Raw genomic sequence first — 15,395 nt, 5'->3', positions numbered from 1 at the left:
TAAAGCCTCATAAAACAGTGAACAGTCCCATTGGTCTCTTTCATATGGCAAACCTGGAGTAGTGTCAGGAGATAAGGACGGAAAGGTAGGTGGGTTTTTGGGGGCGCTTGAGTGGCTCAGTCAGGTAAGCATCTATCTTCTGCTCAGGTCATGATCTCAGGGTCCTGGGACAGAGCCCTAGCAGGTATCCCTGCACAGCGTAAGCATGATTCGCCCTCTGCACCCCCCTGCCCCATGCGTGGGTGTGTTCGATCTCTCTCTGAAATAAGTAAATAGAATCTAAAAAATTAAAAAAAAAAAAAAAGAAAAGTGGGTGTTAGAGAAGATTTAAGGAGCTTACCACACCCGCCCCCCTGCCGCTGAAGACTTTGAACAGAGTGATAATACGAATGTAGTGTACTTTAATCATCTAAAAAATGTACTTTAGATTAACCTGATAATAATGTGAGGGTAAGAATTGATACAGGGGGAAAATTAGGAGTTTGCTTCAACAATAATAGTGATTCAATAGTAATTAAGGGTTAATGACAATGGGAATCTACATCTCAAAACGGAATGCAAATGCTTAAAATACATCTGAAAGATGCTCTGTATAATTCCTATAGCCCAGGTAAATAAAGAAACAAGTGTCCATATTAAAGATTTTTCATATGGTCCATACTAAAGTTGTCCATATATATATATTTTTAAAGGCGGGTCCCTTATCTCAGTAGCTCCCAACTTTGGGAGTCAAGAGGGTGGCAAAGACCCGAAGAGCACCCACGAGAGAGGGGCGGGGAGCAGGCCCCAAAGCCCGAGGGGGCGTGTGCAGGGGCGGGGACGCGGACGGAGGTGCGCGGCGACTCCGCGGTATCGCGAGAGTTGGGCGGGCCGAGCAATCGCAGCAGTCAATTCCCCCACCCTCCCGGGAGGAGCCGCCGGCCCTGGGCTCTCCAAATTCTGAGCTCTCATCATGGCGGCGGCGGCGGCCGCGGCGGCCGTCGGGGGGCCGCAGCCGCCCCAACCCGAGCTGCCCGCGCCTGGGCTGGCCGTGGACAAGGCGGCCACCGCGGCGCACCTGAAGGCGGCCCTCAGCCGGCCGGACAACAGGGCAGGTGCTGAAGAGCTACAGGCGCTGCTGGAGCGGGTGCTGAGCGCCGAGCGGCCGCTGACCGCGGCTGCGGACGGCGAGGAGGCGGCGGCAGCCGGCGGCGGGGGCGGTCCGGGGGCGGCCGAGGAGGAGGCCCTGGAGTGGTGTAAGTGCCTTCTGGCGGGCGGCGGAGGCTACGATGAGTTCTGCGCGGCGGTGCGGGCCTACGACCCCGCGGCGCTCTGCGGCCTGGTCTGGACAGCCAACTTCGTGGCCTACCGCTGCCGGACGTGCGGCATCTCCCCCTGCATGTCGCTGTGCGCGGAGTGCTTCCACCAGGGCGACCACACCGGACACGACTTCAATATGTTCCGCAGCCAGGCTGGGGGGGCCTGTGACTGCGGGGACAGCAACGTGATGCGGGAGAGTGGGTGAGTGGAGCCCTCCTCCGGGGCGGGGGGCACCGCGGGCGGCTCCAGCCGGGTCTGGGGAGGCCTGGGGAGGGGGGAAGGCTGGGAGCCGACCCTGAGCTGTCAGGGGAAGGAGTGGGGGAGGGTGCAGCCGCATGGGGATGGAGGTGACTGAGCTGTCAGCGGTGGAGAGGGAATGGGGAGAGGGGAGAGCAGAGAGCGTGTTTACCGAGCGAGGCTGTGAATTTTCGGGGAAGCCGGGGCGAGTGAGTGGTAGCGACAGAAGAACCAGTGCGTGGGGTAGGAGGGGAAGGAGGAGCAGAAGATTCTTGGGGAATCTGGTGTCGAGCTGTCAATTGTGCACTTATTGGGGAAAGCTTTAAAGCTGCCAGGTTCTTTGGGAAGAAAACGATGATGTGATTTGGATTGACTGGGAGGGGGATGGTATTGGGGACCGAATTAGGTCGCAGGATGGTAAGAGTTGGGGAGGTGGTCTTGCAGCTGCATGGGAAGACAGCTTGGGTGAAAGGACTTCTGAACTGTCAGTGTGTCTGTCAGTATCGGGGAAGGAGCTCTAGAGCTTATGAGGGTTGAGGGAGGAGGGAAGGGGAGGGGCCAGCATGAAAAGTGACTGTTGAGCTGTCAGCGGAGTATTTGGTGTGCTGGAATGACATCTAGAATTGGGCTACTGAACAGTCGGTTATAGAACACACTACATACCAGAAGAACAAACAAAACACTGAGCGAATTAGGAATCAAGTATTAGGTCTTCTCCAGTTAAAAGGGCACTTTATTCACTGACTATTATGTTAAAGTCTATCTAAAAGGAGACAGTCAACAAATGCTTTTTTGATGGGATCAGTGTACCAGGGTGTTGGGACTTAGGACAAAAGGCATTTCAGAGATTGCAGTGAGTTAAAGAGTTGGTGCATGTAGAGTTTTGGCATGGGACATGTTATCAATGTCTGGGGAAGTCCTGGCAAAAGAAAAAAAAAACTTGGTGAAAGAGAGGACATTTTGGCTGGGCAATAGTTGAAAGAATGTTAGCCAACCTAGTTATTCAAGTTTTAATATTTTCAGGTCTTATAATTAATAATAGAACATACTCCTTTTAGAAAGGGTCACTATTTTCTTCTTTGGAGTACTTGTAGGTTACTGTTACTAGGGAATGTTTGTATCTACCAGGTGCAGGCAAGGCTCCTAGGATATTAAAAATGAACAAGACAGGGGTGCCTGGGTGGCTCAGTGGGTTAAGCCTCTGCCTCCGGCTCAGGTCATGGTCTCAGGGTCCTGGGATTGAGCCCTGCATCAGACGCTCTGCTCCGTGGGGAGCCTGCTTCCTCCTCTCTCTCTGCCTTCCTCTGCCTACTTGTGATCTCTCTCTGTCAAATAAATAAATAAAATCTTAAGAAAAAAAAATGAACCAGACATTGACTTATCTCCTAAGCGGCTTACGCTACAGTAGAAAATGATAAATTCTTTAAATACTCTGGGAGTTAGAGGAGGCTTCTCTGCAGAGTGAGTACGAAAAAGGCTTCAGAAAGGAGGTATTTTGAGCTTGTAACTAGTATCACTACTACTACTACCAACAACAATTGTAGTAGTAATTGCAGCCAATATTTGAGAACTAAAATGTATTCCGTACACTTAAAAATACTTAAAAAAATTAATATTTGAATAGGTAAAATATTCATGTAGCCGAAAAAGCAAAAGAGAAAAAATAAAAAGATGCACAGTTTGAAGTTTCCCTCCCACCCTGCCTTTCATCTGCCCAGTTCCTTCTCACCATTACTACTTTCTCTTAGTGTAAAAACAAACAAGGATGAATATGTATTTTGATTATTGTTTCTTTTTATACAAAAGGTAATGTAACATCTTACATTTTTCACTTATCAAGCACTTACCCAGAGGTTTTTCCATGTCAGTAAATCAGTGTATTCACTCTACTTAAAAAAAAAAAAAAAAAAAATCTGTATAGTGTTCGTGTGCATGAGCCAGTGAAGGGGCAGAGAGAGAGAGAGAGAGAGAGAGAATGTTAAGCAGTTCTCCATACCCAGCACAGAGCCCATTGTGGGGCTCTATCTCATGACCCTGAGATTATGACCTAAGCTGAAATCAAGAGTCAGACGTTTAACCAGTTGATCCACCCAGGCATCCTGCCACTCTTGTTTAATATCATTTTTGATATTTGACATTTGGGTTTCCAGTAAGAAATAAAAAACCTGGTATACCTGTCTTCTTTTTTTTTTTAAAGATTTTATTCATTTATATGACAGAGAGAGAGACAGCGAGAGTGGGAACTCAAGCAGGGGGAGTGGGAGAGGGAGAAGCAGGGTTCCCGCCAAGCAGGGAGCCGGAAGCCGGGCTCCTTTCCAGGACCCTGAGATCATGATCTGAGTCCAAGAAGGCAGAGGCTTAACAACTGAGCCACCCAGGCGCTCCCCCACTTTTTTTTTTGTTTTTAAAGATTTTATTTACTTGAGAGAATGAGCAGGGGCAGGGGCAGAGGACCAGGGAGAAGCAGACTCCCCTACTGAGCAGGGAGGTGGGGGCGGTGCTGTGGGGCTCCATCTCAGGACCTGAGCTGAAGGCAGCTGCTTAACGATTGAGCTACCCAGGTGCCCCATACCTGTCTTTTTACACCTGTGCAAAAATATCAGTGAGATAAATGCTCAATGGTGGGATTTACAAATTGCTCTCCATGAGGCTGAGTACTAAGCAAAGTATCAGATTTCCTGTGTTCCAACAGCCTCATCAAAAGAGTGTTATTAACACTTTGGATTTTTATCCATCTGTATGGTAAACAGTGGTCAAATATTAACTGCTTTACATTATGTAACTCATTTAATCTTCAACAAACCTGAGATTGTTACTGTCATTATTCCCATGATACAGAAGAGGAAAGTGGGGCACAGTTTTTAAAAAAACTTGCTCAGGATTATACAGGTAGTAAGCTACTTGCTAGCCTTCTGGCTCCAGAGAGTGACAGCTCAACATTTCTCTCTACTGCCTCTACAAATAGCATTCCTATTGAGTATCTCTGTTCAATACTGTGTTTTTGTCTTTTCTTTTTTCTTTTTTTAAAATATGCCATTCCTATTTGGGCCTTTGTTTCTTTTTCTTCTTAAAAACCTAAAAAAGGGGTGCATGGGTGGCTCAATCGTTGGGTGTTTGCCTTTGGCTCAGGTCATGATCCCAGGGTCCTGGATCCAGCCCTACATTGGGCTCCCTGCTGGGTGGGAAGCCTTCTTCTCCCTCTTCCTCTCCCCTTGCTTGTGTTCCCTCTCTGGCTGTTCTCTCTGTCAAATAAATAAATAAAATCTTAAACAAAACAAAACAAAACACCTAAAAAAATATTTTTTTTTTTAAAGATTTTATTTATTTATTTGTCAGAGAGAGAGAGGGAGAGAGAGAGAGAGAGCGAGCACAGGCAGAGGCAGAGGGAGAAGCAGGCTCCCCACCAAGCAAGGAGCCCGATGTGGGACTCGATCCCAGGACGCTGGGATCATGACCTGAGCCGAAGGCAGCTGCTTAACCAACTGAGCCACCCAGGCGTCCCTAAAAAAATATTTTTTAAGAGGGATTTTAAAATGGGAATTAGAGGGCACCTGGGTGGCTCAGTGGGTTAAGCCTCTGCCTTCGGCCCAGGTCATGATCCCAAGGCCCTGGGATCGAGCCCAGCATCAGGAACTCTGCTCAGCAGGGAGCCTGCTTCCTCCTCTCTCTGCCTGCCTCTCTGCCTACTTGTGATCTCTCTCTGTCAAATACATATTAAAAAAAAATCTTTAAAATGGGAATTGGAACAATCCTTTCTTGATATTTAGACATTTTTACTTCTTAGATGAGGTTAGCATTTGGGGCCCCTAAAGAAGGGGAAAGTAGGAAATAATATTGATTCTTTCCTGAATTTTGGAATACAGTCATAATAATCAGGTTGGTCTGCATGAGTTGTAGGTCTGATCTCAATTGTGATGCTTCCCTGTAGGAGCGGAAATATCTCAGTGTTTCTTTGAAGGTACTCATGCAGGGTGCATGCTCATCTTATAGCACTTGCTTTACTGACATCTGGTAGATTCTTATTTTTTCCCTAGCCTGGCAACCCTCTGTGAATTGATACATAGTGTTAAATAATTCTTATCGCCTATCCGAAATGCAGAGGTATTGCCTGTATGTGGCAGCAGTTGCCATGTCCAATTTCATAAAGGAGAAGAATAAACAAGAAATGTATTGTGGCCATGTGAAAATTCTGGAATTTTTACAGCTGTTTGGATTAGATAGAATAATTCTGGGCTACACACCTAATCGACTACCTGGAGAGACGTAGGTGATGTTAGCCAATAGTGCAGGATAAAAGGCTGCCTTGGGAACCTTTTCAGGACTAGAAATATCAACAAATTATGGTAGTGTTCCTGCCGGGCAAACTGGACTATCCTGGCTTGGACAGAATACACTTAACTTTTCTCAGTTTTTGATGTTTCTTAAAATCCTTTTAGGTTCCTAAAAATTGAAGACATGTTGTTTTTGGGGTTGTTATTGTAACTGCAATAGAAATTTTTAAATACCATTGTTCAGTAAATTTTTTTTTTTTAAAGAAATTTTATTTATTCATTTGACAGACAGAGATCACAAATAGGCAGAGAGGCAGGCAGAGAGAGAGGAAAGGAAGCAGGCTCCCCGCCAAGCAGAGAGCCCAACGTGGGGCTCGATCCCAGGACCCTGGGATCATGACCTGAGCTGAAAGCAGAGGCTTTAACCCACTGAGCCACCCAGGCGCCCCTGTTCAGTAAATTTTTACGGAAGGATTCTATTTTCTCTGTATCTGCTTTCTTAGAAAACCTGCTGTACCTTAATCCTTTTCCCAAGTGTCTGTTTTGGTAGAATGTGTGATTGGAGATGGGGACGAGTGTTGGATCTGCCACAACCTATATTACTATTTAATTTTCATATTTATAATTATAAAAATATAGGGGGAGGATTTAGTTATTTTTGTAGTGGTATTGATATGGTGTGGAAATATTAACAGATACACAAACCAAAGGAAGAAAACAACTGGAAGTTTTTTTTTTTGTGGGGGCGCCTGGGTAACTCAGCTGGTTAAGTGTCTGCCTTCAGCTCTGGTCATGATCCTGGAGTCCCAGGATCGAGTTCTACATTGGGCTCCCTGCTCAGCAGGAAGTCTGCTTCTCCCTCTGACCGCCCCCCCCCCACCTTGTGCACTCTTTCTCTCTCTCTCATTCTCTTTCAGATAAATAAAATCTTAAAAAAAAATTCATTTGTGGGATGAAATCACAAAGGGTATGGAAACTAGATATTAATAACTGTATGTATAACAGTGTAATTTGGCACTAATGAATAAATGCAGTCATTGTCAAAAATGGTTGATGGAGGGGTGCCTGGGTGGCTCAGTGGGTTAAGCCGCTGCCTTCGGCTCAGGTCATGATCCCAGCGTCTTGGGATCGAGTCCCGCATCGGGCTCCTTGCTCGGCAGGGAGCCTGCTTCTCTCACTGCCTCTGCCTGCCTCTCTGCCTGCTTCTGTGTACTCTCTCTTTCTCTCTGGCAAATAAATAAAATCTTAAAAAAAAAAAAAATAGGAACCTTACGGGCGCCTGGGTGGCTCAGTGGGTTAAGCCTCTGCCTTTAGCTCCGGTCATGATCTCAGGGTCCTGGGATCGAGCCCCACATTGGGCTCTCTGCTCGGCGGGGAGCCTGCTTCTCCCTCTCCCTGCCTGCCTCCCTGCCTACTTGTGATCTCTGTCTGTCAAATAAATAAATAAAATCTTAAAAAAAAAAATAGGAACCTTATCTTGTTGTTAATCAGAGGCCAGCATAATATCTTGCACTTAGTAGGTGCTTAGCAAATTGGATGAATTAAATTGAATTAAATTGGATAAAATTATGGCTCTTATACCTGAAAATTTGCCTTGAAAGTACATTGGTTTAGTTATTCATTGTTTGATTATAAATTGATTATTTATTGATTATTAAACCCATAGCATCTTTTTTGAGAGTGCTTTGGGGATAATTTCTTTTTTTAATTTCAGAAGTAATACATATTGGTTACAACATAAAAATAAGTGGAGGGGGACCTACATGGCTTAGGCAGTTAAGTGTCTGCCTTCGGTTTGAGTCATGATCCCTCTGTACTGCTCATGCTTTCTCTTTCTCAGATAAAATAAATGGATAAAGTAAAAAGTAAGAGTTCCTCTTTCCTCCATCCCTCTCCTCAGTGACAGATTTCCCTTATTTTCTTTGAAGCTTAGCTATACATTTAAAAGACGTTAATTACAGTTTGCAACTGCAATTGTAGCTCTTCTGTTGTGGGAAATTTTTCGGTTTATTTGGTCTGTGGCAGTGCCAGAAATGAAAGCAGTGAATGTCTGGTTAAATAGTGTCAGACTCTTCTGTACTTGGCTTTTCCCCCCCTTAACATAATTATTGGACACTGTCTCTTATTACTGCACATAGAAACTTTTTTTTTTTTTTTTTAAAGATTTTATTTATTTATTTGTCAGAGAGAGAGAGGGAGAGAGAGCGAACGAGCACAGGCAGGCAGAGTGGCAGGCAGAGGCAGAGGGAGAAGCAGGCTCCCTGCTGAGCAAGGAGCCCGATGCGGGACTCGATCCCAGGACGCTGGGATCATGACCTGAGCCGAAGGCAGCTGCTTAACCAACTGAGCCACCCAGGCGTCCCTAGAAACTTTTTTTTTACAGTTAAATTTTATTTCATTGCACTCTTATATTTTTTCCCTGTAATTTTTGCTGTCGTTTACCTACTGATTAGACGTTTAAATTGTTTCCAGTCTTGGACTATTATAACGTTGTTGCAGTTGTATGCTTGTATACACTTCTTTGTATTTGTGTGTGAGCACGTGGGTGAGGATAAATTCCTAGAAGTTATTTTCTTGGTTAAAGAAAATGTGCATTTTAAACTTTGATAGAGCCCTCTAAAGACATGAATTTACACTCTACCAACAATGAATGAGAGAGCGTGTTTCCCCACATCTTGGCCAATATATATGGTGTTACAGTATTTAATCTTTGTTACTCTGTTAAGTGAGAAGAGATATATTGTTTCATTTATTACCCCTCCCCCACCATTGCCCTTTCTTTCCAAACTGGAGTATTTTGAAGCAAATCTTAGCTATTTTATAATTTAATTTATAAACATTTGAGTATGTACCTCAGTAAAGAGATGTGAACTCTTAAAACATAACCCAAGTGTTCATTGACACATGAATGGATAAGCAAAATGTGGTGCATACGTAAGATGGAACATTACCCAGCTTTTGAAAGGAATGGAGTTCAGACATATGCTAGTAGGGACAATCCTTGAAGACATTATGCTAAGTGAAATAAGCCAGACACAAAGGACAAATACTGTATGATTCTATTTTTATGAGATACCTGCAGTAGTTTAATTTTAGAGACAGAAGGTAGAATGATAGTTGCCAGGGGCTGGAGGGAGAGGGAAACGGGGAGTTATTGTGTAATGGGTACAGAGTTTCAATTTGAGACGACGAAAAAGTTCTTGAGATGGATTGTGGTGTGACTCTTCTTAATATTAATGAACTGTAAGGTTAAAACGGTAAGTTTTATGTTATGTATATTTTATCACAATTAAAAGAAAAACCACAGTACCATTTACCACACCTAAAATATTCACAATTATTTCTTAAAGTCTTCAGATATCCAGTGAATGTTCAGATTTTCCCAGTTGTTTCATGAATGAATTTTTTTATTTAAAAAAAAATTTTTTTTTAAAGATTTTATTTATTTATTTGACAGACAGAGATCACAAGTAGGCAGGGAGGCAGGCAGAGAGAGAGGGGGAAGCAGGCTCCCTGTTGAGCAGAGAGCCCCATGTGGGACTCGATCCCAGGACCCTGGGATCATGACCTGAGCCGAAAGCAGAGGCTTTAACCCACTGAGCCACCCAGGTTCCCTCATGAATGAATTTTTAAAGAAGATTTTATTTAGTTACTTGACACAGAGAGAGACAGTGAGAGAGGGAATACAACCAAGGACAGTGGAAGAGGGAGAAGAGCAGTCTTCCTGCCCAGCAGCACCCCACAGGGCTGGATCCCCGCACCCTGGGATCATGACCTGGGCTGAAGGCAGACACTTAATGATTGAGCCACCCAGGTGCCCCTCATGAATGATTTCTTAGGGTTGATTTAGAATTAGGATTCAAACAAGGTCCTCATATTGTGTTTGGTTTTTATATCTCTTAGGATTCTTCTATGTTAAACCCCCTTCAATACCCTCCTCCTTTTCTTTTTGGTGTTTTGTTTTTGTTTTGTTTTTTGTCTTTGCAATTTACTAGGTGAAGGAACCCGCATTCTGGATATTACTGATTGCTTGTCTGAGATGTGAGGTTTAACTTATTCCTCTGCCCATTATTTTCTATAAACAAGTGGTTGGATCTAGAGTCTTGATTGAATTTTAGATTCTATGTTTTTGTTTTGTTTAGCAAGGAAATTTCATAATGGTTTTATACTTCCTGTTGGATCATATCAGGAGCTGCAGAATGTTTCCTTGTCTCTCCTGTGGTTAATGGTAGGATTAATCAGTGGGCTCAGATTTGTCAGTGTGACCCATTTATTATAAAGTTACCTATCTTGTTAAAGATTTTAGTGGCTATTGATTATTATTGTCCAGATCCATATTTTTTTTTAAACATTTTATTTATTTGACGGAGAGAGGTGGAACACAAGCGAGGGAGTGGGAGAGGGAGAAGCAGTCTTCCCACCGAGCAGGGAGCCTGATGTGGGCCTCGATCCCAGCACCCTGGGATCATGACCTGAGCTGAAGGCAGACACTTAATGACTGAACCACCCAGGTGTCCCAGATCCATATTTTTATTAGGGTTTTCAAAATGGTGATATTCTAATTGTAGTAACCTTTCATATTCTACTGAGAGTTCTTTCTAGACTACTCTTAAAGTTTCAAGGATCACCTATACTCACATGTGGCCTCTCTCTGCACTGGCAGCCTTATAATCTCCATTGCAGTGGGATCCTCCATTATTTCTTTAACTCACTGTATATATTCCTGTCCTTGAGGTTTCATGTTGTATCTACTGCCGAGTCTGGTGGCAAGTTTTACTTTCACTGTCATGCTCATCCGTAGGGGCAACACTTCTGTAACATAAGTACAGTGTGAAACCATATTGCAGGATTTGATTTTCTGAATTATAACAATTTTTGTCATTTCTAGGTTATATCTCTACAAATAAAAACTTTCAGTAAAGATTTGATGATAAAGGCCTGTGCCATACCAACTATTTTATTTATATCCTCTCACACATATTAAGAGTTTAAGTACATTGGCTAATTGTATCGTATTTTGTGTTTATTGGTTTTGTAGGGAGGGTGTTAGAACTGATCTCTTAAATTATATATGTGTGTATCTGTGTATTTACATGGGATACTTGTGAAATTTTCTTCCCTATGAATCTGGAATTTTCTCTACTGCAATATCCATCTAACTCAGGTCATGAATTAAAGCAAGTGAACATGACATTTCTCATGATTTCAAGAGCTTGGAAGAAAGAGTTGAAGAAGTTTTTTGTTCTCTTTTCTGTGTTCATTTTAGTTTCTTTTTTTTTCATTGCCAGTTTACCAGAAATAGTATAGAGAGATTCTTAGTGTAGAAGATTCTACTTGAGCTGGAAGTATAATCTTTAGTTATCTTCATTGTCATAAGGTTTAACTACAACACAGCAATTTGGAAGTCTTATCAGATAGTAATTATTTTTTCTAATCATCTTTATGTTATATAAAACCCATTAAAACTATTTTCAGGTATGAAACATTTTCAATACATAGAAAGGTACAAAAGTAATATAAAAGATACCTTTGTACTCACCGCTTAGATTAATAGATGTTCACCTTTTGCCCTATTTGCTATAGAGCTTTTTTTGACCAAAGAACTAAGGGTCATCTTCTCCCTTCCTTTTTCTTTCCCTCCCTAGGGGCTACCATTATCCTGAAATTCCTGTGTGAAAATCCATGCATGTTTTGTACTTTTGCTACATTTAAACAATATATGATTGTTTTAGTGTTAAAATTACACACAAATTATCTGAATATTTTTGAAGCTTGCCTTTTTCACCTACCAAGTTACTAATATGGACTAGTTAATTCATTTTTAACTGCTACTAAGTATTCTGTGGTATGAGTAAACCATGGTTTGGCACTCTATTTCTTTGCTAAGGGACAATTAGATGCTTTACATTTTGTCATTGTTTCTACAGGACAGCAGTGAACATTTTTGCATGTGTCTCTTTGTGTAGATACACTAGAATTTTTTAGGTTAAATTCCTGGGAGAGGGATTGCTAGGTCATAGAGTGCTATTCTGTGCACGTGTGTGTGCGTGCACACACACACACACACACACTTTAAATTTGCATTTTCTTGACTGTTAGTAAAATTGAACCTCATTTCATGTTTTTAGGCCATTTGAGTTCTTCCTTTGTGAATTGCTGGTTCATTTTCTTTGCCAGTTTTATGTTGGGTTTTGTGTTTTATATTACTGAGTTTTATGACTACCATATATATATATATACACACATATATACATATATATATACACACATACATACATATATTCTAGATACTGATCCTTACTTATGTAGAGTCCTAATTTCATCTTTTAGTCTGTGGCTTGTCTTTTCCCCTCATAATATATCGTAGTGTAGCAAAAAGCTTTAAATAAAAAATGAAATTTTCCTCCTATAGTTTGTATTATTTGTGTCTTTTATGTATTTATCTCAATATTTTATTTATTTATTTGACACAGATTGAGAGAGAGTGAGAGAGTGAGTGCACAGGCAGGCGGAGGGGCAGGCAGAGGGAGAAGCAGGCTCCCCACTGAACAGAGAGCTGGGTGTGGGGCTGTTCCCAGGATACCGGGATTATGACCCTAGCCAAAAGCAGATGCTTAACCCACTGAGCCACCCAGGTGCCCCATTGTATTATTTGTGTCTTTTAAAAGCAGTTCTCTCTACCTTAGTTTAAAAAATGCTATCTGTTTTGTTGTAAAAGGTTAAGTTTTTGCATTTCGTATTTAGGTCTTCAGTTCATTTAGATTTTTTTTTAAAGATTTTTTATTTCATTGGCAGAAAGAGAGACAGCGAGAGACAGAACACAAACGGGGGAGTGGGAGACCGAGAAGCAGGCTTCCCACTCAGCAGGGAGCCTGATGCGGTACTTGATCTCAGGACCCTGGGATCATGACCGGAGCCTAGCCGCAGGCAGACACTTAACCAAGCTTGAGCCATCCAGGCGCCCCTCATTTAGAATTTTTACATATGATGTGAGATTAAGATCTACTTTTTTTCTTTTTCAATACATGGATCCAGTTGTTTTAGTACCATTTATTGAACAGTCTTTTTTTTTTTTTTATGTCCCTATAAGGTAATTAAAAAAAAAAGATTTTATTTATTTATTTGTCAGAGACAGAGAGAGTGAGTGCACATGAGCACAAGCAGGGGGAGGGGGAGCAGCAGGCAGAGGGCAAGGAGCCCAATGGGGGACTCCATCCCAGGACCCTGGGATCATGACCAGAGACGAAAGCAGATGCTTAACTGACTGAACCATCCCCTCGTCCCTTGAACAGTCATTTTTCTCCCCCTCCCTCAACCTGTAGTGCTACCTCTGTCATATATCAATTTCGTATGTGTGTCCTAAGCTCTCTGTTGTATTGGTATGTCTTTTGAACAGTGTCAAAGTGCTTTAATTATTATAACATTAGAATAAATGTTGATATGGCAAGATTTCCCTTATTGCTCTTCAAAAGAATCTTGGCTATTCTTGGTCCCTAACTCTTTCAATTTAAATTTCAGAGTCAGCTTGTCAAATTCTGTGGAAAATTTCTGTCAGATATTGATTGGAATCATATTAAATTTGAGGACATTGCAAAAGGAAATAGGAACAAAGATATTTGTTATAATACCATTTGAAATTGGGAAAAATTAGAGACAGTGAGCTTAGTAAATTGTGGGTTAATCATGCGGTAGAATACATATATTGTTGTCTTTATAGTAGTATTTAGCTGCCTATCCCTGAGAGTAGTGTTTAATTTGTTTTTGCTTCCAGTAAAGTAATTTTCTCCATAAATTGCGTATCTTTTGTTAGATTTTTCCCCCTGATACCTTATTTTTGAAAAAAGAATTTTCTAATTTCTTGTTTATTGCTTTTTATCCAGTATTTTATATTATAAACATTTTCAAATACTATTGAATAATAGTAATAATAATAATATTAATAATATAATATAATATATATAATATAATATAATATATATGTAATATATATTATATATAAAATAATATAATATATATATAATATAATAATATAATAATAATAATATAACTCAATAATAATATTGAGTTTTTTTTTTTTAAAGATTTATTTATTTATTTATTTGACAGACAGATCACAAGTAGTCAGAGAGGCAGGCAGAGAGAGAGAGAGGAGGAAGCAGGCTCCCCGCTGAGCAGAGAGCCCGACGCGGGGCTCGATCCCAGGACCCTGAGACCATGACCTGAGCTGAAGGCAGAGGCTTTAACCCACTGAGCCACCCAGGTGCCCTACTATTGAGTTTTTAAAGCAACCTTCTGAAGTTTTTTCTAATAGTTAACCTATAGATTTTCTTATTGATGAGTGCTTATTTTATATCAAGAAATTTACATATATATCACTTAGCATTTTGAACAAGCACCTAGGGATTGATATGATCATCTACATAAGTAAAATATTGTCTCAGAGCAGCAATTTGACCAAAGTTACACAGCTCTTATTCATAGCCATTTCTGCCCGCATCCAAAACCTGTGTGTTCTTAGCTCTTTCCTAGGGCCTCTGTTGTAATTGTGTATTAGTGAAAGTTAAGGAAAACTTTACAAAGAATTTGAATTTGACCTGCGGGGAGATTGGGAGGTGAAGGAGGACTTTATGGATAAAAGAAATAGAACACACAAAGCCTCACAGGCATGAAAGGGCATAATGCCCCGTGTTAGAGTAGTTTTCACCTTCTCCCTTGAATAATATTTTACCTCGCTGGAGAATTTTGGTTACGTTTGTTTTCCCCTGCACTTCGAAGATACTGTTCTGTTGTTTTCTGGTCTCAGTTGTTGAGAAGTTTTTTAATCTAATTGTTCCTTTGTAAGTAATCTTCTTTATTCATTTAAAAAAATTTTATTTATTTATTTGAGAGAGAGAGAGAGAGAGAGATCACAATTAGGCAGAGAGGCAGGCAGAGAAAGAAGGGGAAGCAGGCTCCTTGCTGAGCAGAGAGCCTGATGCTGGGCTCCATCCCAAGACCCTGAGATCATGACCTGAGCTGAAGGCAGAGGCTTAACCTACTGAGCCACCCAGGTGCCCCTCATTGGTGGTTTTTAAGGTTTGCTTTTTGGTGATCTGTGGTTTCCCTATGATGTGTCTAGGTGTGACTTTATTTGTTGGGTTGGTTCTAGATGAGGATTTTTTGTCTCATTGCCTCTGGAAATTCTCAACCATTGTCCCTTTGAATTTCAAGTCTCTCCCATTCTTTCTTTTGTGTTTTGGGACTGCCGTAACATATTTGTTGGTTCTTCTCATTCTGTCTTCTGCATACTAGAGCTTACTCATTTTCTATCCATTTATCTTTTTTGGGCTGAATTGAGGGTGATTTCCCCAGATCTGTCTTCTAGATAATTCCTTCCTCAACTCTATCTCATCTGTTGTTTAGCTTGTCTGTTAGGTTTTTAATTTGAATAAATGTATTTTTCAGTTCTAGGAAAATCTTTTCATGTTGACTTGCCCTCCTGCCCCACCCCCCCCTTTTTTACTTGCCCTTCTTAAAAAAAAGTCTTCTTCTTCTTCTTCTTTTTTTTTTTTTTTTTAAAGATTTTATTTATTTATTTGACAGGCACAG

At 41.4% G+C, this 15,395-nt stretch overlaps 1 protein-coding gene across 1 annotated transcript in view; it reads left to right on the top strand.

Annotated features, from left to right (window-relative positions):
* Positions 1-952: 952 nt before the first annotated feature.
* UBR3 (ubiquitin protein ligase E3 component n-recognin 3) overlaps positions 953-15,395 on the top strand; it is a gene marked incomplete at its 5' end in the record, with an annotated part of 238,879 nt that continues 224,436 nt past the window's right edge. The window contains 1 exon segment of the mRNA XM_080798665.1: positions 953-1,500. Within this exon segment, the coding sequence (XP_080654791.1) occupies positions 953-1,500 (548 nt within the window).

This window comes from Martes martes (assembly GCF_963455335.1).
Source record: "Martes martes genome assembly, chromosome: 3".
Lineage (NCBI taxonomy): Eukaryota > Metazoa > Chordata > Mammalia > Carnivora > Mustelidae > Martes > Martes martes.
Note: the sequence above shows the minus strand (reverse complement) of the source record. Positions and strands in the feature narration are given on the sequence as shown.